The sequence below is a fragment of the Struthio camelus genome, chromosome 7, assembly GCF_040807025.1.
Source record: "Struthio camelus isolate bStrCam1 chromosome 7, bStrCam1.hap1, whole genome shotgun sequence".
In the NCBI taxonomy this organism is placed as follows: Eukaryota; Metazoa; Chordata; class Aves; order Struthioniformes; family Struthionidae; genus Struthio; species Struthio camelus.
Genome location: NC_090948.1, coordinates 19,294,662 through 19,317,708, shown reverse-complemented (window position 1 = coordinate 19,317,708; position 23,047 = coordinate 19,294,662). Strand labels below are relative to the sequence as shown.

At 38.4% G+C, this 23,047-nt stretch overlaps 1 protein-coding gene across 6 annotated transcripts in view; it reads left to right on the top strand.

Moving 5' to 3' along the window:
* Window positions 1–17,270, top strand: part of MYOF (myoferlin) — a 75,687-nt gene extending 58,417 nt beyond the window's left edge. For 2 of the 6 annotated variants that reach the window (XM_009677790.2, XM_009677789.2), the window contains 18 exons: window positions 29–194; window positions 806–882; window positions 4,687–4,698; window positions 6,134–6,232; window positions 6,844–6,969; window positions 7,760–7,915; window positions 8,038–8,129; window positions 9,400–9,570; window positions 10,118–10,266; window positions 10,462–10,601; window positions 11,582–11,670; window positions 11,757–11,852; window positions 12,409–12,550; window positions 12,896–12,995; window positions 14,195–14,388; window positions 15,546–15,655; window positions 15,998–16,145; window positions 16,651–17,270. In XM_009677790.2, the coding sequence (XP_009676085.1) occupies window positions 29–194; window positions 806–882; window positions 4,687–4,698; window positions 6,134–6,232; window positions 6,844–6,969; window positions 7,760–7,915; window positions 8,038–8,129; window positions 9,400–9,570; window positions 10,118–10,266; window positions 10,462–10,601; window positions 11,582–11,670; window positions 11,757–11,852; window positions 12,409–12,550; window positions 12,896–12,995; window positions 14,195–14,388; window positions 15,546–15,655; window positions 15,998–16,145; window positions 16,651–16,686 (2,103 nt within the window). In that variant the 3' untranslated portion in view covers window positions 16,687–17,270. Of the gene's footprint in view, window positions 1–28; window positions 195–805; window positions 883–4,686; window positions 4,699–6,133; window positions 6,233–6,843; window positions 6,970–7,759; window positions 7,916–8,037; window positions 8,130–9,399; window positions 9,571–10,117; window positions 10,267–10,461; window positions 10,602–11,581; window positions 11,671–11,756; window positions 11,853–12,408; window positions 12,551–12,895; window positions 12,996–14,194; window positions 14,389–14,637; window positions 14,743–15,545; window positions 15,656–15,997; window positions 16,146–16,650 lie in introns of all 6 variants that reach the window. The other 4 variants (XM_068950048.1, XM_068950049.1, XR_011142153.1 and 1 more) reach the window with 3 other exon arrangements.
* The last annotated feature ends 5,777 nt before the right edge of the window (window positions 17,271–23,047 follow it).

Here is a 23,047-nt window from a genome sequence, read left to right as displayed (position 1 = left end):
ACAAAAACTCTTAACCTTTCATTTTTAGCTTTTGCCAAAAGAGGAGCTATACAGTCCGTCTCTTGTTATTAAAGTAATTGATCACAGACCATTTGGACGGAAGCCCATCGTGGGGCAGTGTACTATTGATTTACTGGAGAGCTTTCGCTGTGACCCCTATGCTACTAAAGAAGACATTGCACCACAACTGAAAGGTACATGGCTGCAAAATGATTCTGCTTTCCTATGAAATGCTAAAATAACCTATCTTTGCTGTCTAATCTGCATACTGTATGGATGAAAAGCCATCTGGTGTTGTATACTTAGAGATAACATGATCTGAAAGAAAAAATCTAAGTATTAATAAAGGAGCGCGATAATCTATAGCGTATAAGAGGAGAGAATGCAAGGCAAAGTCCACCATCAGGCTGAGTGTACTGGTCCTCGGAAGTTCCTCTTTAGTGGGAACGTGGAACTTAACTACCTGCAGATTACCACTGCTCTGGCTACCAAGGTAAAGAGCCAGTATTCCAGCAGAAATGCTCTGAATGCAAAGCTGAGATCTTCCTCTGCATTTTTTCCAATTTTTGTTTAATCCTATATGTTTGAGAAACATTTGTGTATACAGCACAAATAGTTATTGTGTATTTAACTGCATTTTTTTAGCAAAACCTAGCAACTGATTGCTTGCATTAAAATGTCAAACGTCCAGCCAGTGAATTATTTTACATCTGCTGTAACCCTTTGGAATTCCAATCTGATGGAAAAGCTCCGCTCAGGTTTTTTTCCTACAGCATATTGCCTTAATAAAATGTTTGGCTTACAGTTAGTCTTCTATCTGCTGCACCTCGCCAGGATACTGTAATTGAAATGGAAGACACACAACCCCTGCTAGCAGCTCAGGTAATCTTTGAAATTTGTTACTTATTTCTTTGAATCTGTGATTTCTGAGAAACTATCTGGAGAGCAGAATTGTCAGGAACACATGCAGCCTTCTGGAAAGCCAGCTGGAACAAAGTTCTTTTGCGGCAAGGAAGCAAAGTTAATTATTGTAACTTCTTTTCTCGTACAGTAAATATTGAACTGTAGCTGTTTGTGCATCGTACAGTTTATACGGTAGCTTAATAAGGAATTTGTTTATTCAATAGCTACTGAAAGTTGTATGATAGAGTATTACTACCTAGGCATCCACTGATGATGGTTAGAGCAGCCTCATCTGGCACAGGCTGCGCAGTTCTAAATAAAGGCGCTGGAAGTAGGGATATGCTTTGATTGGTACAGAATCAAAGCCATGGTACCAAAGACCTTCAGCTGTTCATTTTATCACAGTCGTGGCTTTGCCAGTCTTACCGTATAGTCATCCAAAACTGCTACCACTGAATCAATTTTTTCTGCACTAAGGTATCTTTTCTTACCCATTGTGTTGCACACTGTGAATCTCCCTAAACTATTGCTCTGATTCTTTTAGCGCCACTGCAGTGCAGTCTTATTTTACAGGCAATAAGAAGTCAATTTGCAGAAGCTTTCTTTAAGTTAAAACCTGAGTTAAGACAAATTCCATTTTTCAAGGAAAAAACTGCAATGTTTTTACGATTGTCCAATGTTTCCCTTACTCGGAGGGCGTTTTCAAAAACTTCTGTCGGCCCGTATTTTTGAAGAAAGCACTAAGAATATATCCTTCAATACAGTAATTCTGCAGGCTTTTAGTCCATAACTTTGATTTTAAAAAATTAAACTTAGTGGCATATTATGTGTTTGTTCATGAATACATTTGTCTTCTCCTTTTTAGTAGTGCAGACTTCTTAATGTTACTGTTACAGAGGTCCCAGAGTAAATACCAATACTGAACTTAAAACCTTTAAGTCCCCAGTCTAGGGGCTCGTTGCTATTTTGTTATTGATTGCATTCTTCTGCTGCTGCTGCTTCTTCACAGTATCTCAATGTCATGATATTCAGACTCTCATTTAAGTACCTCACAGAACATTTTTGTATACTTATCTTCCTCATACATGTCAATTGTCCTTGACATTTAATTTGGAACAGTAGAAACAACTTTTCTAATGCTTATTTGAATTAGACTTCCTGTTCTAATTAATATACATGCTTTCTAGCTGGCACAACATATTATTATTTTCTTTAGAAATTTTGAAAACCCCCCCCCAAAAATATCAAAAAACAAAACAAAACTTCTCACTCTGAATCCCCTGGCAAAATTGACTGATTGAAGCCGATTTCAGTTGTAATAGAGAAGATTTTAAATAGTGCATAAAGTGAAACATGATTTTAGAGTTTTGACACCATTTGAGCCAAATGTAGTGTATACGTTGATAACATCCATATGAGAGAGGAGAAAAATATTCAGAACAATTTGAATTGAAATAAGTACAACTGTGGGAAGCATAAGTGATAGGGCAACAACACTGTAAAGACACAAAATACCAAAATGTCATCAATTACATTCCAATTTCCAGTGTTTAAGCAGTATGTCAACAGCACTCAGCAAAATGGCTTCTCCAACAACAGTGCATGTATGTATGTATGTTGGGAGCTAATGCATGGAGATGACCAGAGTGGGGGTGCGGGGGGGGGATGGAGGGGAGGGGTGGTGTTTATGCGCTGTGGTTGTGAGGCTATACTTCTCTTGGCAGTTGTTCCACAGAGAGATTTTGGAGGAGATGATGCGTATAATAAGTCTAACAGGATTAGTTAAAGTTATCAAGGTATCCTTGTAGTTCTTTCGAAAATCTTACTACTCTGCACAGTAAACTATTAAAGTCTTTTTTGTATCAGCTTATTTGGAATCTACGTACCAGAAGCACCAAAATTAACAGGAATGATTTAACCTCACTATTAACATTTAAAGCAGGTTAACAAGTTTGCTTTCTGGAAAATAAAACAAATCTGTAGTAAATGAAATGAAAACTAACTTTGCTCTTAATAATTTCTTTCCATAATTTCAAGTTGTTTAAAAAATTAACAGTTCAGTCTTAGTATCTTGAAAAGTTCACATGCAGCAATCTACAGTGCAGTCGCTGTATCACTAGGAAAACGTACAATCATGGTTACGCGGTCTTTACCATGTGATATTTCACTCCAAAATCTCAAATTTATCATATGGCTTTTTTTTCCCCTGTGTTTTGGCATTCTGTGAGCACATCCTGCTAACCGGTTTCAGTAACGATAGTATCCAAATACGGAAGACTTATCATTTGCTTTGGGAATTTTTAAAGGAGGGTTAAGGTTTGTTTTATTTTTTCTTAAACTTTTCTTGCTGGAGCTACCAAGTGCATTATTTGAGGATACATTTGAAGATATATCAAAGGAAAAAAAAAATCTAATTTTAAAACTTTCAGCATTATGCTTTGATGAAAGATTCGGAGATCTGCATAACTGTATTTTGTGGAAAGGTTCTCATTGCACGTTAAAATGATTACCACACAGGAATGCAAGCTGGCCTTCACATTGTCAACATTATAAACCAAAGTTTAAGGGAAGTCGAATTCAAATACGTAATGGGTAAATCCTGCTTGTAAATTTTTGCAAATCGATAACAACATGGTTTCTGAAAATAAATGACTCAGATTGCCTTCAGAAAATCTGAGAAATTCTCATGCAAGTCTGAAAAAAATTATGCTGTATTTCTAATTTGAAGTTAGACAGGATTACTACAATATAGTAGACGTGAGCATTCCAAGAAGATAATTACTTTCAGAATAGAAATGGGAATAGTATGAGTATGGTGTACCAGAGTGAAGGCCTGACCTATTGATGCATTTGGTTTGTACTTATAAAATGTTTTGCATATTTCCTTTGCTTTGCACAAAAATTTAAATTATGCCTTTAAATTAAACCTCAATGGATAATAAACGCTAGCGCAAATCACTCTCGCTAATCATTGCTTCCAAATGGGATGCATAATGCTTGCTCTGAATGGAATATCTCTGGTCATAGTTACGGTAGCGGTGCTTAACAGGTGAAACATTTTGGACTGTGCAGATTGCTACAGCACCTATACTAATAAATTTGTATACGTGTAATAATTGTTCCTGTACTTTATAATTTTTCACATTTTTTCAGACTCCTGAAATTCCATAGCCAGTAAACAACTGAGAACGATAGTAGAGAGGAAAAGGAAAAAGGCTGTTGAGCTTGAGGAATTTTTTTTTTAATAAAGTAAATGTTCACAAGGTGCAAAAATGAGTCAATTGTTTTATAAGTACTCCTAAACATATTTTTGTCTGAAACAAATCAGTTAGATCCTGTGCTCTTTGCAACCACAGATGAAAGCCATGGATGTTGGTATTGTGGAAATCAGTAAATCCAGAGTTGAAACACTGCAGTGATAAAAAAGAAAACCAGGTTTCTCTCTTTTTTGCTTTGTTATGTGAATAAAAAAGAATAAAGCACAGGGCTATAAAGCCTTACAGTCCTGTAAAACTTTTTTTTTTTTTTAAGATATATATATATATATATATATAGTCCAATGTAATATCTAGGTGGTACTGAAAGCAGGGAAAAGAAAAGAAACACGTGGGGGTCTGAATAGTCTTCAAAAGTATTTATAAATTACTGGTGTTGATAACTTATTTTACGTACAAAGTTTTATTTAAAAAATCTTTCTTTTTTTAATTGTATAAAACGTTATGAATCCTATCTTTACCATTGTTTCTGTCTTCCTCTTTTTTATGGACTGATTCTTGTGAGCAGCTTACAGAAAAGGTAACGTGTACTACTTTTAAAAATTGCTTTCATTGCAACACATTGCTTTCTTGTAAATGAGATCTCCAATTGAAAATCGGCATATTAAGACTGCCTTTTAATACTGACATTTTTAAGGGCGGAGAGGAAAATAGTAATTTCTGAAAATGTTTGTTACCAACTCTATCAGCAATGTGTACAATGGGAATTACAGGAAAATTAGGCAAAACTGAAATAACACCCCTCGGATATTAAAAAATAAATAAATAAATAAAACAACCCTCACATTTAATGATCTGTATAATACTTTAAGAATCTCTACAAATCCAAATCTTAGGTTGTTTTTTTTTTTTTAGAACTTACATAGTGAATGAATAGTATTACAAATTGGAGTATGTTTGCAGGGGGAAATAATTATGTGATTCCTATGGATAAGTACAGTAAAGAAAGGAAGTTTAAAGAAGTGAGTATTGGCCTTTTTAAAAAAAATACTTAAAAACAGGAATGCAGACTTAGTGGAATGTATAGATTCTTAGATCATTTAAGTAGTATTTTTCAGATTTAAAGACTTCACTGCTCTTTCTTTCCAGTGGCATTTGATCAACATTAGGGTAGACCTACTGAATCGGCGGACAAGATTCTGTCAGGGTACAGAAGATCTCTGCTGACTTTCACAGATCGGCGGTTAGAGCAGTTACAGATCTGTCCCAGTGTTGTTACATTGCAACACTGTTGAAATAAATGAGAATCTTAGCTGAAAACACACTTGCAGACTTGTGTTTATCCCACAGGAGAAGATTTTTCAACATGCTCGCTACAGTTATTATTCACACTAATGCAATTTCTTTAATGAATTCTAAGTGTGATGGTGTTTCTCCTCAGCAGCCAAAACAATGACTGCTAAGTATATATTCAAGGTGGTGGGGGGGGGGAAGCAAGTAAAATTGCTGCTAATGGCACGATACTAGACTGGATAGACAGGAGGCCTGAACTAGTACAATAAATCCTCTGTGTTTAATGAAATATTTTGAGCGTAATCACTTCCTTTGACTTAAGTGATCTAAAAATTAGGTGGGTAGGCTATGCTGGATTTCCTCAAGACAAAAGAGAGAAACATATACTCCTCCAGAAATCAGTCCTTTGAGATAGCTGTCTGGATACCAATAATTAATTGATTTCTGGAATGGCTATCTATCTGTTGAATATAGACCCAGCTGGATTATAGACTAGACATGTAAACCTGGGTAAGAGAAAGTCCATCTCTTCAGCCTTAACCTTTACACTCTAATTTTCTTTCTCTCAGATGAACCTTAATATTCCTTGACTGATAGTAAGTTTTAGTGTACTTAATTATGCATTGTTTCTGCTATACAGCATGATATAGGAGAGGCTGGAATGGATGATATGACTCATTCGTATCTCCCAATAAAATACTGTTATTTGTTTGTTTTTAAAGGAGGAAGAAATTGTTGACTGGTGGAGCAAATTTTATGCTTCAGTAGGAGAACCTGAAAAATGTGGACAGTATATTAAAAAAGGATATGACACTTTAAAGGTACTGCTCAGGATAAAATCAAGGAACATGTGTCAGTTTACAGGCCTTTAAGATCAGAGCTGTACATTTTTTTTAAAATGCTGTCTCTTTTCAAAATCTAACTGTACATGATTATGTTTAAAGGTCTATTATTAATCATGTGGTGAAATGAAGGTTTCCAGAAATCTTTGCTTCTTCTCTGCTTAACCACGCTGATTAAGAGATGTATTAAGAGCTCAGCATGACCTTTGGTCAAATAGAATTTTACCCTTGACTGTTTTGGGTGCCAGGCAGATCCTAGAACTGAAAACATACACACTGGAAAAGTAAGAACACAGACAGAAGGCAGTATCTTTAATTGGCTACTGGTTAAAAGTTGAAGCCAGATCGCTTTCACTTCTCATCTAATAATACTCTTAATGAGGAAAATAAAGATAAGGTTGGGAAGTGCTATGTTCTGTGTCTGGCGAGACCTAAATGAATCTTCCCTTCCACGTAGATACAAAAATGAAGTCCTAAATGCTTTGGTTCCTTAAGATACACCATCAAGCATACGTTTCTGAAATACCACACTGATGGAGCTGATACGTATGGTAATTTCTAAATGTTGTCCCCCTCCTTTTTTTTTTGAGGTGTATGACTGTGAATTGGAAAAGGTACCTGAATTTAATGGCTTAACAGACTTCTGCGATACATTTAAGCTGTACAGAGGCAAATCTGAGGACAGTGATGATCCATCAGTGGTAGGAGAATTTAAGGTAAATTTCAGGTAACGGGAAGCAGCCAAATGCTGGATGTAGTCATTTGTCTGTAAATGGTTATCAGTAAGCAAGTCTGCATGCAAGGATTTAAGCTTACAAAGTTAAACAGGGATGCATGCTTTAATGTGGTTAACAAGCGCTCTTAAATGCTTAGGTTCAGGCCCCTTTTTGTTCAAAGAAGGGACAGCGCTGCAAATTACTCACTCTAAATGTGGTATCTAGGTTAACTGAGAAGAAATATCGTTTCCCCTATTGTAAGCTTTCCTGATTCCTGATATTGTAAGCTAACTGACAGAACTTTCCCTGATATCCTGCTGATCAGGGCCAAGATTTCGTCTGCAGACGTGCTCAGCACAGTGCATTTACAGAATGAAGCTGAGAAAGGCATTTTGTACTATTTGTGAGACTGTCCATGGCTTTTAAGGACGCAAATAATGTTAACTTGGTTTGTATATTAAAAAGAAGCACATGAAATGATGTATTGGAGAGAAAAATGAATATCAAGTATGTTGTGGATTCTCAGCTGGAACAAACTGAGTAATTCTGTTGAAAAAAAGCTATACTGATTTGAATCAGATCAGGATCTGACTTGACCTTTACCTTACCCAAAGCCACTAAAGTTAAAGCAAAGACTTTTTGAAAGGGCTGTAGATTAGGCTGCAATTTTGCTCTTCCTATGTAAAATGGACTATGTATGCACAAGCCTAAATAAGAACAGCAAATCTGACAAGCAAAGTGACTTTTCTAAATTTATCTTGACGGCGTCTTTCTTGTATATTATTTTTAGGGGTCCTTTAAAATCTATGCATTACCTGATGATCCTACTATTCCGGCTCCTCCTCGCCAGTTCCGTGAGCTACCAGACAGTGGGCCTCAGGAATGTATTGTGCGAATTTATATTGTTCGAGCTTTGCAGCTTCAACCCCAAGATAATAATGGGCTGGTGAGACTCTGTGTTTTAATGTCTGTGAGCGAACGCTGCTGGTAGTATATTTTAAAGAAGAAAGTTAACTGATACTGATAACTAATTCTTAACAACGTTTTTTTCTTTTTGTTCCTAAATAGTGTGATCCTTATATAAAAATAACCCTAAGTAAAAAAGTAATTGAAGACAGAGATAATTACGTTCCCAATACTCTCAACCCAATTTTTGGCAGGTAACCGTTTTTTTGTATTTTTGATTTACTGTATTTTAGAATGCTTTCATACTCTTTTCCAGTAGTGTCATTGATTAAGATAAACCATTATTTTAAATATGCCGTTGCATAATAAGTTGCATAGTAACAATTTTTGCGACTAAAGTTGCTTTAAGGCATTTCCGATGGTGTTTTGCCATATTCTCCCTTCGAAATCATTGGACAGCTTAAGCGTTTGACTAGTCTGTAGACACTGTGTATCACGTGGGCAAACTGGACAAAAAGCAAACAATGTATACCGTCAAACTGCCATATGTTATGCATACAAGAAAATGAAACATGCTTAAAAAAACGTGAAAAAGTTGTAACTGAAAACTGCTTGAGTGTCATAAGGAATAATCAGCTATAAAGATGAATTCCCAGTATGCTGGTACTAGCTTCAAAGACTTGTACTATCTTTGAAATACATAAACAGAAAAATTCTGATTGGGAACGCAGAGGTTACATCTTTTTTTATACTTGGCAATGAAATTGTCCAGAGTTAGAGGAGGATTTTGATAAATGAGAGAGCTAACAGAGAGAGGCTGTAAGGATTAGGAAGGGTTTGGAAAGCGTACTTTACAATGAAGCGTTCCAGGAGTTCAATTGTTTAGCCTATGCAAAGAGAAAGACAATATCTTGATTTCCTGTGAAAAGTAACTTCGAAATTCCAATAGTTCTTCAGTTAACGACCCTGGAAGTCAAAGGCAAAAGGTCAGACTAGAAATAAACAGAAAAAGATACTGAGAATAAATAACCAGCGGAATACTTTTCCCCAAGGGTAATGGATTCAGCAGCAGTAGCAACCACGAAGCTGAGTGTTTTGAAAGTAAATTCAGAGAATTATTTCGAGAAAACTCTACAGCCTGTTTTGTCTAGAACAGCTAGATGATAGGACAATCCCTTCCAGTTGCAGAAGGCTCCAAACAGGTTTGTATTATGGTGAAAAATCTCAAAGTGGATTCAACAGTCATGCTTTTTACCGAGTGGCTGACAGAGCCCCACTAGCTCAGTCCCAAGTCAAGCTGCTGCACAGAAAACATCTAAGTCATACATTCTGCAGAAGGCGAGGAAGTAACATCCACAGGGGGACTAACAGATTCATTAGTAGGTGCAAATACAAAGTAAAGCATCAGTGTAAACTACTTCTGGTTTATCAATTTTGAAAATGTCCCTTTAATATCTTGTAAAGGTAATTTCTCAAAAATAGACTTTTTGAGTAATAGTGTTAACTGGACATTTTTCTATTTAGAATGTATGAACTCAGCTGCTTCTTACCTCAAGAAAAGGATCTGAAAATTTCAGTCTATGACTATGACGCACTGACTCGTGATGAAAAAGTGGGCGAAACCGTCATTGATCTTGAGAACAGATTCCTTTCTCGATATGGATCTCACTGTGGCATCCCACAGCAGTATTGCATGTAGGTCGTGTTTTGTCTATGGAAAGGTGTATCTGTTGTAAGATCTAGCCTCCAGTCACTTCACAAACCTGGACTTTCTTCATTTTAATTATTTGGTTAAAAACAATGCTGTCATGGGTTGTTGTGCTCACTGAATCATCCGAATTCCAAGTAAAGCTGCAAAGTCTTCAGAAGAGCTTTGACTCTTTAAAGCATGACTTCAAACATTTTAATCTTCTCTTCATATGGTAATATGTGTTGTTTCTGTACAAATAACATGCACTTGTCAGAATCTTCTGACCTGCTCATGGGAATAAATATAAAAGCATCTGCTAGCATTAAGTTATTTTGGTATATAAAGAAAAAGGTCCTGTCTTGAATGTTAATTGTGCTAGTAATAAAATTCAACCATTGCCTCAAACCATTGTCTCAAAATCAAGTGGTCAATCTAGCCCAGGTAGTGCTGCCTATTATGAATTGATATAAAACTAATAAATACATTTTACATAACTTGGAAATGCCCTAAATTTTAACAATTTTAAGATGTGCTTTTGTTTCTTTCCTAAAGCTCAGGTGTGAATACCTGGCGTGATCAACTAAAACCAACACAGTTACTGCAAAACGTAGCCAGGTTTAAAGGCTATGCTCCGCCTGTGCTCTCTGAAAACGGTAGAAGAATTAACTATGGAGGACGAGACTATAGTTTGGAGGAAGTTGGTGAGCTTCTTTACGTATCATATATTTCTCTCTTAAATTTTAACTGATATAAAACTTCTCCAATTTTTATGGAAAAAGAGGAAAAAAATCTTTGACTCTTTGGTGCTTAATTTTAAATATCTGATTTTAAATTAAAAAAAAAATAGTGCAAGTTATGGGTCATGAGCCCATTCTATTCCATTCTTTTTCTTTCAGAAGCTAACAAAATATTGCATCAGCATCTGGGTCCAGGTGAAGAGCGGCTAGCCCTTCATATTCTCAGAACCCAGGGCTTGGTACCCGAACACGTGGAGACAAGGACCTTGTACAGCACCTTCCAGCCCAACATCTCACAGGTACTATGAACTGGTTTTCTTTTGGATTTCTCAGATACAGAAATAGAACATTCCTAGACTTATACCGTGTTGCTATAGATAGACAAGTTGGTCGGGCAGTATCCCTGAGATAGCGATGTAGCTTTCTAATGATAATACAAGATTAGAAACACAACATAATGCAGTTACGTTCTGCTGTTAAGACACACAAATGACGATCTTGGACACTGACAGAGTGGGAACTGGGAATGATTTATTCCTCTGTTTCAGTAACAAACTGGAATATGTTTTTAATGCCATGCCAACAATAAAGGAGGAAACCTGCCTTTAACAGTTTTGTAGCTGCCTTCAAAACAATGAAAACAAACCTGTCATTCTCTACAAGGTCCAGAGATGCTGGTTTGAAGAGGATGGCTTATATTGGACACCTCTGTTAGAGAGGAATAAGTATTAGCATTTGTTTTCCAGGATTTATGGATTAACCAGTGGGATTTTTTTGTTTTGGTTTGTTGGTGGTTGTTAAAAAGTTCTGTATCAACCAGCAAAGTCATCTGCAAGAATAAAGAAATGGGCTTGCAGTTGAAAAATAGCATGAAGAAATATGCAGTGGTTGCCTCACTCAGAAGAAGAAGAAGAATCTCACGTAGTTAAGGGGACTGATCAGGTACTTGGGGTAGGCCACCTTCTGCAAAGTACCAGGTACATTTATGGTACTTGTACTGTATAACCTCTGAGAGAACAAAAACTTGGACCTAGAGAGTAAGAACTACTCGGGCACCTAACTTGCACTGAATCACTTATGCGTTACATCTTTAGGAGAACAGGAAGGACTGGGTTTAACTCCTATCTGTATAAGTTTTGGCATTGAGTTTAGTAATAGGAGTTCTGCCTGCTCTGTGGCTAGAAATCAGTACTTGGGATGTCAATAGGCAGTACTGTGGAATTACCATGACAAACATACGCAATAAACAATCCCTCATCCAACTTCTCCACTGATACAGGGAAAGCTCCAGATGTGGGTTGATGTTTTCCCCAAAAGCTTAGGACCTCCAGGCCCTCCCTTCAACATCAATCCCCGAAAAGCCAAGAAGTAAGTATATGTGGATGCTGCGCACCATGGGGCTGCCCTGACAAAGGCAATTCAATTGTCTTTCCCCCAAACATCTTCCCTCTTAGGTATATCCTGCGGGTGATTGTCTGGAACACCAAAGATGTCCTCCTGGATGAGAAGAGTATCACAGGGGAAGAAATGAGTGACATCTATGTGAAGGGGTAGGAGCACCCTATCACGTAACGTTGAGAAATGAACGAGGTTCAGAATATGCTGGGAATGTGTAGAACGTGGGTACCAAAGATAGTTTGTCGACTTCAGCCAAGCTGACCCCCCCCAGAACTGACAGTGCTAGGGAACAGGGTACAGAAATAGCGTGCTGCCTTTACACAGACGAACTGGATTGTAAAGCGGCCCCGCTAAGCTTGCATAGCATTGCACCCAAACGGAAATGCTTAAATCTTTTGGCTTTGCAATTTCAGGACATGAGGTAGCTAGGGCTGTGAACTGCACCACTGCATGTGTATCTGTCTCCTGGCTCAGGCCAGCACTAGCCCCAGGAGGTCCAGTGTGGCCATAGCGTCAAGTCAAGCACCTTTTAAATACCACAGACGAAGCAGCTACATGTGTACACTGCACCCTGAGAAAGTCTGTAGAAGACTCCCCAGCCCTCTGTGATGCAATTCTTACAGCAACCACTTAATGACATGGTTGTGGCACAAACAAGTGCCAGTGTGGTTCCACTGCAAACACCAGACATCTGCCTGTAACTTTCAGATGGATGCCCGGTAATGAAGAAAATAAGCAGAAAACAGATGTTCACTACCGATCACTGGATGGTGAAGGGAACTTTAACTGGAGATTTGTTTTTCCTTTTGACTATCTGCCAGCAGAGCAACTCTGTACAGTTTCTAAAAAGGTAGGTCTTGCTGAAGATTTCAGTACTTAAGAGTTCAGACTGCAGTTAGTCTGATAATTTTGTCTCTTTTATGTACATACGGGAAGAGGCAATTTTGCTCAGTTCTACATACATTCCTCAAACTGCTATTGTGTATAGGTTCAATTTTGCCTTTGAGCTAGGGAAAACACTGCGGCAACAACAGTTTCCTCTTAGCAAGGGCAAGGTGAAATCCTTAATTCTCTCCTTTGCTACCTCTTACTTGCCTCCCCGCCCCCAGCATTCACAAGTAGGAACAGAGTGCGGCCTTGCATTTTCATATGTAATTCTTAGTAGGTGCTTTGTTTTTGTTTTTTGACCTCTTAGGAGCATTTCTGGAGTCTTGACAAGACAGAATTCAGAATCCCACCCAAACTGATCATTCAGATATGGGATAATGACAAGTTCTCCTTGGATGACTATCTCGGTAAGGCTTCTAAGAAGGGAACTGCTGCCATCTCAAAGCAAGAGATAGAAAATGTCGTTCTTATGCAAAAAGTTTAAATTGTTCATTTTTAAGTGGGCCACTGAGCGTGCAGGTACAGTTCTTCTCTCACATGTTGTACAGCGTCATTCTGCTCATGTACAAATGAGCAAAAGCCTACTTGTGGGTAAACCATGATACTTTCCCATTCATATACGCCCTATCACAAAACGTGAATGGGAAGATGATGTGTATGAAAACTTACTTTGCCTCTAAAGTAAAATTAGTTAAAACAAGAGTCTTTCAATTTTAAGTAAGAGTATTTACGTAAGGCTGTAATTAGGTTAAGCAATCTACTTTCTACCTTTATTACAAAATTCAGATTCTTTCAGTATCTCTGTTGAGACAGGCCTTCAGCACATGCAATGAATGAAAAGCAACAACAGTGGGATTTGACTGAGACTGCCTACTTACTGGGTGATATTTCATCTTAGACAGTATCATCATTTGACTGCGTAGTACAGAGGAAAACAAAAGTCCTTCACAGTTACTTGTCTCCAAACACTGACACTCTGAAAGTTCTGCTCTAAAACTGACTCCTGCTTTAGCGTAATACAGACTTTTGAGATTAACTATCCTAGCTTACACCAAACAAAAATGACTTTTCACAGAAATACTTCTCTGTAATTGTCCGTATTCTGTGGAGCACTTCAGGGCTCTTCGTAGGATTATTCTCTGCCCTCTATTAAGAGAGCTCAAAGGTCATCAGGTTACATGCAAACCGTGTAGCCCTCAAGAGCTTAAAAACAAGTCACTGATTTATAACCATAATTTATGTTAGGCAAAATCATACGTTTAACTATCAAAAATTACACAGCCATTATATTGCCTTATTTGGTAATTTTCTCTTTAGGGTTGAAGGGAAAAAAATCCATTAAAAAAAAAAAAAGAAAGAAAAAGGTGATCTTACTGGAGGAAAAAAAAAAGGGGGGGGGGGAGCTGGTTAAGTCAGTTTTATCAACATCAGTGCTTTCAACACCAACAAGGTGGATGCACCTTAAGCCCGCTCCCCTGCTTCACAACACACTTAAGCAAACAGAGATGTAACAGGTTTGGTGAGGTTTTTCTAAATAAGTAAGGTTCACTCTGAACCACTGTTCTGTTTGGATGGTTGTGTTATGCAGTGTATGTTTTTCTCTTAGGTTTTGTCGAGCTTGATTTACATAAAACAATCATTCCCGCAAAAGTTCCACAGAAATGCAGTATAGACATGATTCCAGACTACAAGATAGATAATTCTCAGAAGGCTTGCAAGACTGCCTCTCTCTTTGAGCAGAAATCCATGAAAGGGTGGTGGCCGTGTTACGTAGAAAAGGATGGCTCCCGTATTTTAGCGGTATGCTTATTACTTCTTCATAGAGTATCTAAAATGTGCTCACTTTGCTTTTCAAATAATCAAGAAAGACTGTAAGAATCACCTGTTTAGCTGTTAGCTTTCAAAAGAAAGGCAGAGAAGGAATAAAAAGATCATTCCATGCACAAGTTCAGGAATTTTGCTCCATCAATAGCTTTGTTTTTAAGTATTTTTAAATAATTTTAGTGCTTAAGTTTCTTTGTTTTGTGTCTATCTCTGTTTAACCTGTAGGACTAGAGCCAGGTTGAGTCACGGTATCTCACCAAAGCAGCCAGCAGACTTATTCTGTGAATGAATCTATCATATTATGCCTTAAAAGAAACGACGAGACATCCTGTATGTGTTTGAAGAAAAGATTTTGAATGCCAATCATTTTCCTACACAGGAAGCATAATTTATAGATTGGAAAAGCCAGACTAGCTTCTCGATTACGAGGGCAAGCAGAAAGCCCAAAGCATTAACTTAGCTTTCTATGTAATTGCAAAAGGTCTGTCCGGAAATAGCTTTTTGACTCACCATTAGTATATTTGAACTCAAAGAACTAAAGATATTCAAGCATGCAGTTAGACACTGTACCTGAAGTATATATACAAATACCTGTTTACCGCTAGTGAGAATATCAGACCTTTCAAGTTTATCTGCTGCTGCTTCTTTATAATGCTTTTCCCTTAAACTTTGTTTTTGTTTTGGAATTTAATAGATGAGGGAAAAATAATCAGAAATATTATCATCAGAAACATTATCACAGCTGCAGCAATATAAAAAAATGAGATGCTTAGGGAAAAGATGCAGGCCATGGGTTGTTCTTGAAAGAAAAACAGAGTTGTTTTTGTACCTATGCACACACAGGTTTTGCTAAATTGGAAAAAAAAACAATACATAGCTTAAAGTAGAACTGCAAATGAATTAGCAGAACTATTTTGGGTGCTGTGATTTTTTTTTTTTTGTTATTCTCTGATACCGAGTTGTGATGCTGTCCTATAATGCAGAAACAAGTGTATTTTGAGATAGAAACTGAAATATATATGCAAGGAGCTTATCCAAAACTCTGCTGTATAGGTAACAAACAAGTACTTTACCTTTGTTCGAGTAAGATGTTTGTCTGATGCCACATGTTAAACATCTTCATTTTTCTGAAGGGTAAAGTTGAAATGACATTGGAAGTTGTCAACGAAAAAGAAGCTGAGGAAAGGCCAGCTGGTAAAGGAAGAGATGAGCCCAACATGAACCCTAAATTAGATCTACCAAAGTAAAACATTTTTCTCTCGCTAGCTTGACAAATACAGTACCTAGCTACTATGAAGTTCTTCACAAAATCTGCGTGCAATAAATGCTGTATTAAACATCAGCTATCCTTAGCAAAATTTTGCTTATAGGAACCAGTCTTGTTTCCTTCTGCGTGTTTTAGGATAAAATGCAAGGTGGTTTCAGTATTACGGCACGCATTTACTGAAACTCCACTGTGTTATACTACAAAACTGTCTATCTTTTCTTCAGCTCCTGAATCAGAGCATTTTAACATGTTATATTCTCACACTCAGTATTCCCTGTTTTTATAGTATGATTAATACTTGTTTCTCTCCAAATGCAGCCGACCAGATACTTCCTTCCTGTGGTTTACAAATCCATGCAAGACAATGAAATATATTGTGTGGCGCAGGTTTAAGTGGCTCTTCATAGGCCTTATCATCTTGCTAATTGTATTCTTGTTTGTAGCTGTACTCCTCTATTCATTGCCGGTAAGAATTTTTAAATGTTACTATTCGTCAGCTGTAGCGTAAGGCTAACTTATGTATGAGTCAACAGGACGCCTTCCTTACTCAGGCAAGGGATCCTGTCTACTCGCTTCCAGCAGGAAGATAAGGATTTACATATAACCTTACAGAAGTATTGGGTTTTTTTTTTAAGTAACACAGTTTCAACTGATTTTAAGCTAGAACCTATTAGAACGTACATTAAAACTAATCTAGTAAGTAAAAGTCAAGCAAATGAGCGCTTCGGAAGTGTTAATAACCCTCACAGTTAAAAATAATTCAGTTAAACATAGACGGCTTGGAGTCTAGATCTCCTTCTACTTTAATCTCTGAAGCATCTTACCCATTTTACTGTATTTTAAATGAAATTACCGTCCTCTGAATCCACTTGGATCCATTTTAATATCTTAAGTGTAGCTTTGTAAAAGACATGTAGGATAAGTATTTCATATACATCTTTTTGTCGCTGTTGTTTCTTTTCCTCCTACAGAACTATTTGTCAATGAAGATCGTGAAGCCAATTTAAAGAAGAGTTTTCCTGTCTTCTCTTTTAAATAGCAAAGAGGTCTTGCCTCAGGCTGCAGCGCAAATTCATCAAGGCTCTCTCCATGTTTTTTGTTTGCTAGTATTTTAAACTGGAAAATAGATAAGAAGTAAGAATTTAACCAAGGTTAGCTAAGGTTCAGGGGGTCATGACTGGTGTAAAGAAAGGTCATGTTCCATTTATATGTTTTGACTTTCATAGTATCTACACATGGTTAGGTTCTGCCCTCCTTGCTTTTAAACTGCATTTTTCATTTAAAAAAAAAAAAAAATCACTTGGGAGGCTGCCTGGTTTTGCTGCCTTTTTTTAAATGGATACTCCTTTTGAGAAGTCTGTTGGGTGCACCTTGAAACTCTGCATCTTAATGAAAAACAAGCACTACTTAATTATGTATGCCAAAGAAACCTCACAGTGCAATTAACAAATGCTCTGACATTATATTTAGAAAAGGTTTCAGTATCGTTAGCTTAAAATTCTTAGTTACTGCACTATAGACCTGACAGCACTGTGTGTATCATGACAACAATTAAATGTGCATAGAAATAAAAGCATTAATTTACTGTTTACTTAGTGTAATTTACAAATGGTTAAATAAACCTATCCACAAGTAAAATGCAAGTTTACAGCTTGCTTTCTTTATCTACTGCAAACCCACAATGCTTTTTAGGTATTGTACAGTGTCTATCAGAGGATGTAGTGCCACAAGACCCAGGAAGATTACAGTCTACTTGCATCAAGAATCTGCAGTTTAAGGTATTTTACTATTATCGTTACAGTAAAGAATAAGAAATATTTCTGCACAAAATTCTAATGAATTCCTTAATTAATTAGGAAATAAAGACAGACATGGAAGTTGGTGAATAGTTTCTTTATAGTCCTTGGATTTAGGGACGATCTTGAACCAAAACGTGAAAGTGTACACAACCCAGATTCAACCCTTGTTTGAAATCTGATCTGCATGTGGAAAACAGGTACTTGATTTAGACTCAGTTCTCTTGCCCTAGGCACAATAAAATCATCTGCACTAAAATCTGGTTGAGTCTGGGATTCCACCTTGCTTTTATGGATGGTCAAAGCAGGAGCATCTCTCTCTCTCTCTCTCTCTCTCTCTCTCTCTCTCTCTGAACGTTCTCAGGTGCCTGAAAGGTAGGAAATCTGCTGCCTTTAAAAAGATGACTATGACAGTTGCAGGAATTAATTAGCCTTGATAAACCTCTGTCGTTATTATATTTGATGGTACACTTATGCCTTCCTGTAATACAGCCTTGTAAAATACGCCTGTGCTTGTCAGGCAAAAGTAGTTAAGTGATACTGATTCTACTCTGTTGAACAGGCTGGAGTAAAGGTATTACCTGAAATAATTTCCAGAATGTGAAGTCCCATTGGCTACAGTGGAGCAAACAGCAGTCATCTTGTCAAATTGATAACAGCCTCCTCATTTTTTAGTTGTTAAGAAACTCTTAGGCATCTTGCCCTATAAATGAGAGCTCAGAGCTGGAACTAATCACCAGCCAGATGGATTCTCCTTTCACTACTGACAAAGTAGCACTCCAGAAATAACCAGCAATTGCATCAGCTGATCATCCACTATTAAATTCTGTCTCAGGCAATGCCATAAATCTGACAGATGGCAAAAATCACAACAGGCTTATTTTCATTTCAAGACTAAATAAAGTGTGTCATTTGTAAGTGTTGTAATTAGATGAGCATTTAAAGAGTTATTTAAGAACAGCATTCCACTGGAAAAAAAAATTGAGTTGGAGTAAGAGATCTGTGCAAGCCTGTTCACCTAGCATCTGAAGAGTGGCAACTCTTGCCCTTCTGTGTTGAGTTCACCCTGCTCCAGATGCTTCTTTGACCAAGCATGCACAGGCTTGACAGTTTCAGTACAATTAGGCCAAAAAAAAAAAACATAAAAAAAAGCATAACTGAAAAGTCTGAGAAGCCATCCTGTCTCCCAACCTGTCCCATTAAGGAAAAAAAAAAACACAACACATACACAAGAAAGGAAAGGTGATCATTGTATTTACATGCAATGCTAGTGAAATCTGTAAACCTTTGTGTAGTGCCTGTGCATCACTCTGACATGCAGTAAGCTTAATGCCCGCTTCAAACAGTTGGTAAAGATTTAGCCCTATGCAGGGAACAATTTTATGCCATTCTTACTCTGTCGTGGGTACTGGGTGGTGCGCTTTGGCCGGGACAGCTCTGCACTCCTGCAGTTGCCAGCAACTGAGGCAAACATTCCTTGAGGCCACAGAGAAAAGAAAAGAACATAGATGTACCTTCCACCACTCTTCCTTGTCTGGGAAGTGAAGAACATCAGGTCACTACAAATGCACAATGCTCAGTTCCTTAAGTAGTAAAGAAGAAGAAATAAACTTCTCTTTCATTGCAGCAATTACACAGGCACTGTCATCCAAAATATTCTGAACTATGAGGTAATGTGTTCAGTTCAACTGCACGCCTGTCATTCAGTCTCTAGTACACAGCCTCTGTGCCTCACAGAGAGGATTACCTGGGTCCAAAATGACTTTGCTGTAGTGCAGAAATGAAAACCTGCGTGATGACTCTGCCTTTCCCACACCTGAGTGTCATGGACAGATGAATCAGTCATGAGCACCTCTGGGACTTACCTGTTAAACAAACAGAGACACCAGAAAGTGACTCAAAGGGAAAGCAAGCGTACTACTGAGGGTCATTCACCGATGAAACGCTAGCTGGCTGAAAGGGCCAGGGAAAGGCTAGAGCTAGGCATAAAGCCCTTTTAACAGAAGAAGGGGGGGGAAAAAAAAAAAAAAGCTAAATAAATGCAATATGTCACTTGCCACTGTTCAAACAGCAGCAGCTACGCTCTGATGCTCTCAGCTACCCCAAAAACCATGACTGCCTAGTAGATGCCCACCAGGTCATGGTAATGCTTGCTATAGTCACTCCAAATCCTGACTGCTGGCATGGGCTGTAAGAAGTTTAGAAGCTATTGCCATGTACTTTGCAACTAGACAGATTATGCACGAAAGTATCGTAATGCAGCTAAAGAAGGAAAAAAATTGCACCTACACCAGCTCAGGCTAAAATAAAGAGGAAGGAAACTCATCAACACCCACAGCTGTGTGTTGCACTTCTTTGAACAACCACAAGATGACATCCTAAGCCTCATGTGTTCACAAAGTCTATCCAGTATTTAGTTTTAGTCCAACCTTGAATACCTCTTCTATATGGAGAGGCACAACAATGTGTATTTAATATTTCAGAAAAACATAGCCTAATCAAAGTACATTGTTGCTGTGGGTATTTGGGAATCACAGTCATGAGCACCTCTGGGACTTTTACCTGTTTAAACAGAGACACCAGAAAGTGACTCAAAGTGACCGCAAGGGTACTACTGAGTGTAGTACAGTTGTGTAAGTAGTATTTCCATTCCGTGCCATTAGATGCTTAAGTAGCTGTTAGCGACTTGAAAGCAGAACCAAAGAGTGAGATGGCAGCGTTCAGTGCTAATAGACTCTTGCACGAACACCATCTCAGCTAGTGACTAGCACTCAGCTCCTATCCAGTGCTTTCCATTGCCCAGCGTTCTCCACCAAAGGAGGTTCTCAGGTACACGGACAGGGAGCTGAATTAGAGAGACAATGCTCTAAAAATTCATACCCAGAAAAGAAATGGGAATAGAAGCTATGTCCTTTCAGTCGTAGTGCAGTGCCCTGACCGCAAAGCCACCCTTTGAAAAAAAAAAAAAAAAAGTCTGTCTCCCAGATATACCTTTGCCAACAGATGAAAGTCATTGGCAAGTACAAGATGATGAACACAGCAGGGTAAAAACCACATTCCTGGAAGCCACCGAAACTCTGAATGAATTATAATTGCTTACGAAAGCCTTGAAGGTAGCTCCAATTTCTTTCCCAACCCTAAAAGATGTCAGGCCTAGCAGCAAAATCACAAGGGCATTCAGAACACTGCAGGAGGTATTCAGACTCCCGACACAGAGCAGTGGGGCAGCCAGCCACCACAAAGGCATCCATGAGTGCCCGCACAGAGCGGGGCGCTCACTGAATACAGTATTTTCCTTCTGGGGAGCTACCGAGAGAGTGGCAGTGAGAGACAGACAATGAGCCTCGAGTATATCTTTCTTACACCTTGCCCTTAACTCAGGGCAGCAAGGGGCTGCTAGCATCCGTTTGGGATCCACAGATTGAATAAGGCCCCTCTCTTCCGTTCCTTTCTGCAACAGTACTGCTGCTGCTATCTCATAGGAGCGGTGGACAGTGTTCCCACCAACAGCGCGTTAGTAAAGGCATGCTCAGCCAGGTGGCAGATTTGGGTTACTTCAGGCACAGAAGTGAACTGAACCTGCACTTCCAGCTTCCTGGATAAGTGCTGTAGCTGTTAAGCTGTTGTGTTTGAACAGAACAGAAGACACAATCGCCACCTTTTAAAAAAGAAAGCTCCTGCGTTCAGTACTGCAGATGGTTACAGGAATGTGGGCAGGCATGCTCCCACTGCCTGCTCCATCCAGCCCAGGCCTTCAGAGACACCGAATCTTTCAGCCACCACCAAGCTTAGGTGCCGAGCAGCTCAGCCCTGAGAAGACACTCATACTTTCAGGAAGGAAGAGGTGCAGAACTATCAGCAGAGCCGAGGAGCTAATACAAAGCTTAAGTGCACCTGCTGTTAGGCAGTAATGGAACAGTTATCATTCTGCACTTAGGCATCTGAACTCCCCCTCAGTTCCTCTTTTCAACAGGAGACAGGCATGTCCTCTATCGGGTCTGACCCTTAATGCCATGAAAGCAGCTCAGTATGGAACAGGGATTGGGAAAATTAATAAAGTTACAGACATCAGCCAATAGGGAACAATGAATAAACCAGAAAAATGTTACAATGCTTTTGTGTCAATCAACAACTTATGTTCAAACTTCCTATTTCATTTTGTGACAGATCTCAGAAAGGGCACGTTACAAAGGAATAAAGATTCAAAGATGGACAGTGAAAGTAATCAAAAGCAAGCAAGTAGGATAAGGCCTCCTGTATGAAAAAAGATTTAAGAAGTCAGCACTAGCCTGAAAAGTGACAGAGGAACAGGAAAATAACAGATATCTAAAGTAAGCTAGGGGGGTGTAGAGAACATAAATCAGATGTCTTTCTTCAGAAAATATGTTAAAATCATGCATGTGTACACTTTAAGACACCTTCTCCCTCAAAAACATTCCAACTAGAAGACAAAAAAAAAATTTACAAAAGCTTAAAGGAGGTATTTTTAATGCACGTTTTAGCTAACTGTTGGAATTCACGGTCACAGCATGTTATTTGGTTTAGTAAGGTTAAAGAAAAGCTGTAATAGCTCCCTGTATTTACATATTAGGATAACATTACAAAATACACTAGTTCTTAGACTTCACTGAATTGGATGATTCAGGAATTCCCAAGAAAGTATTCCACATCACACACAGCACTGTATGACCAGGAACAGGATTATACATTCGCAGCTGTGAGACATCCTTCTCTGCAAAATCCCCTAGTTCCCTTGCCTTGAGGGCGTACTCCTCCCTATTGCTCAGGTTATCAGATAAAATACCACGAAGAAGTGATTAATAACACTCTGGAAGATCATGGATGAACTTCAGAGTCACCATTCCAATGGGGCCATGACTTGACAATGCACTGGCTTTAGTGGCATTACTAAGTTTAGGTATTCATTCCTACTCGCTATAGCATCTAGCAGCAGCATCAGGCCTACAACAAAATAAAACAGTACCAACTTCATCCTACACCCTTTCAATTTTATTGTGGGATTATTCTGAGCCCTGAGTTAGCAACTTCCTTTACCCCACGACTGTTTCAGACTGCAGGCAGACGCAGAGAGACAAGAATACATCGCTACCTTGACCTTCAGAAGAGTTTCTTTACGCACAGGAGAACAAACGCTATGGAGAAAGAAAATTAAAAAAGCAAGTACGTAGCCACCCATTTACACAGGTACCAGAAATGGAGAAAGGACAGTGCAAGCACGACAGCTAAGCAGTCAAGATAAAGAACACTTTAAGCTGCCCAACATTTATTCTAAATGTGAAAGGCAGATATTAGTGCATGCCAAAACAGTGAAAGCTACAGTTATTAGCAAAAACTTACACATCATGTTATGCTTGGAGAACAGCATTAGGCTCCTGCAGCAGAATTCCCAATTTCCTAGCCCCCTTTTGCAAATTCCACGGGAGAAGCTTTGCAGAAGTATTTTGCATATGAATCTGCTCTGCTTTTACTCCAGGATACACGAAGCCTTTGTTTTAATTAAGATAGTTAACAAATGTTTTGTTCAGATAGCTATCTGGCTGAGAACTGATAG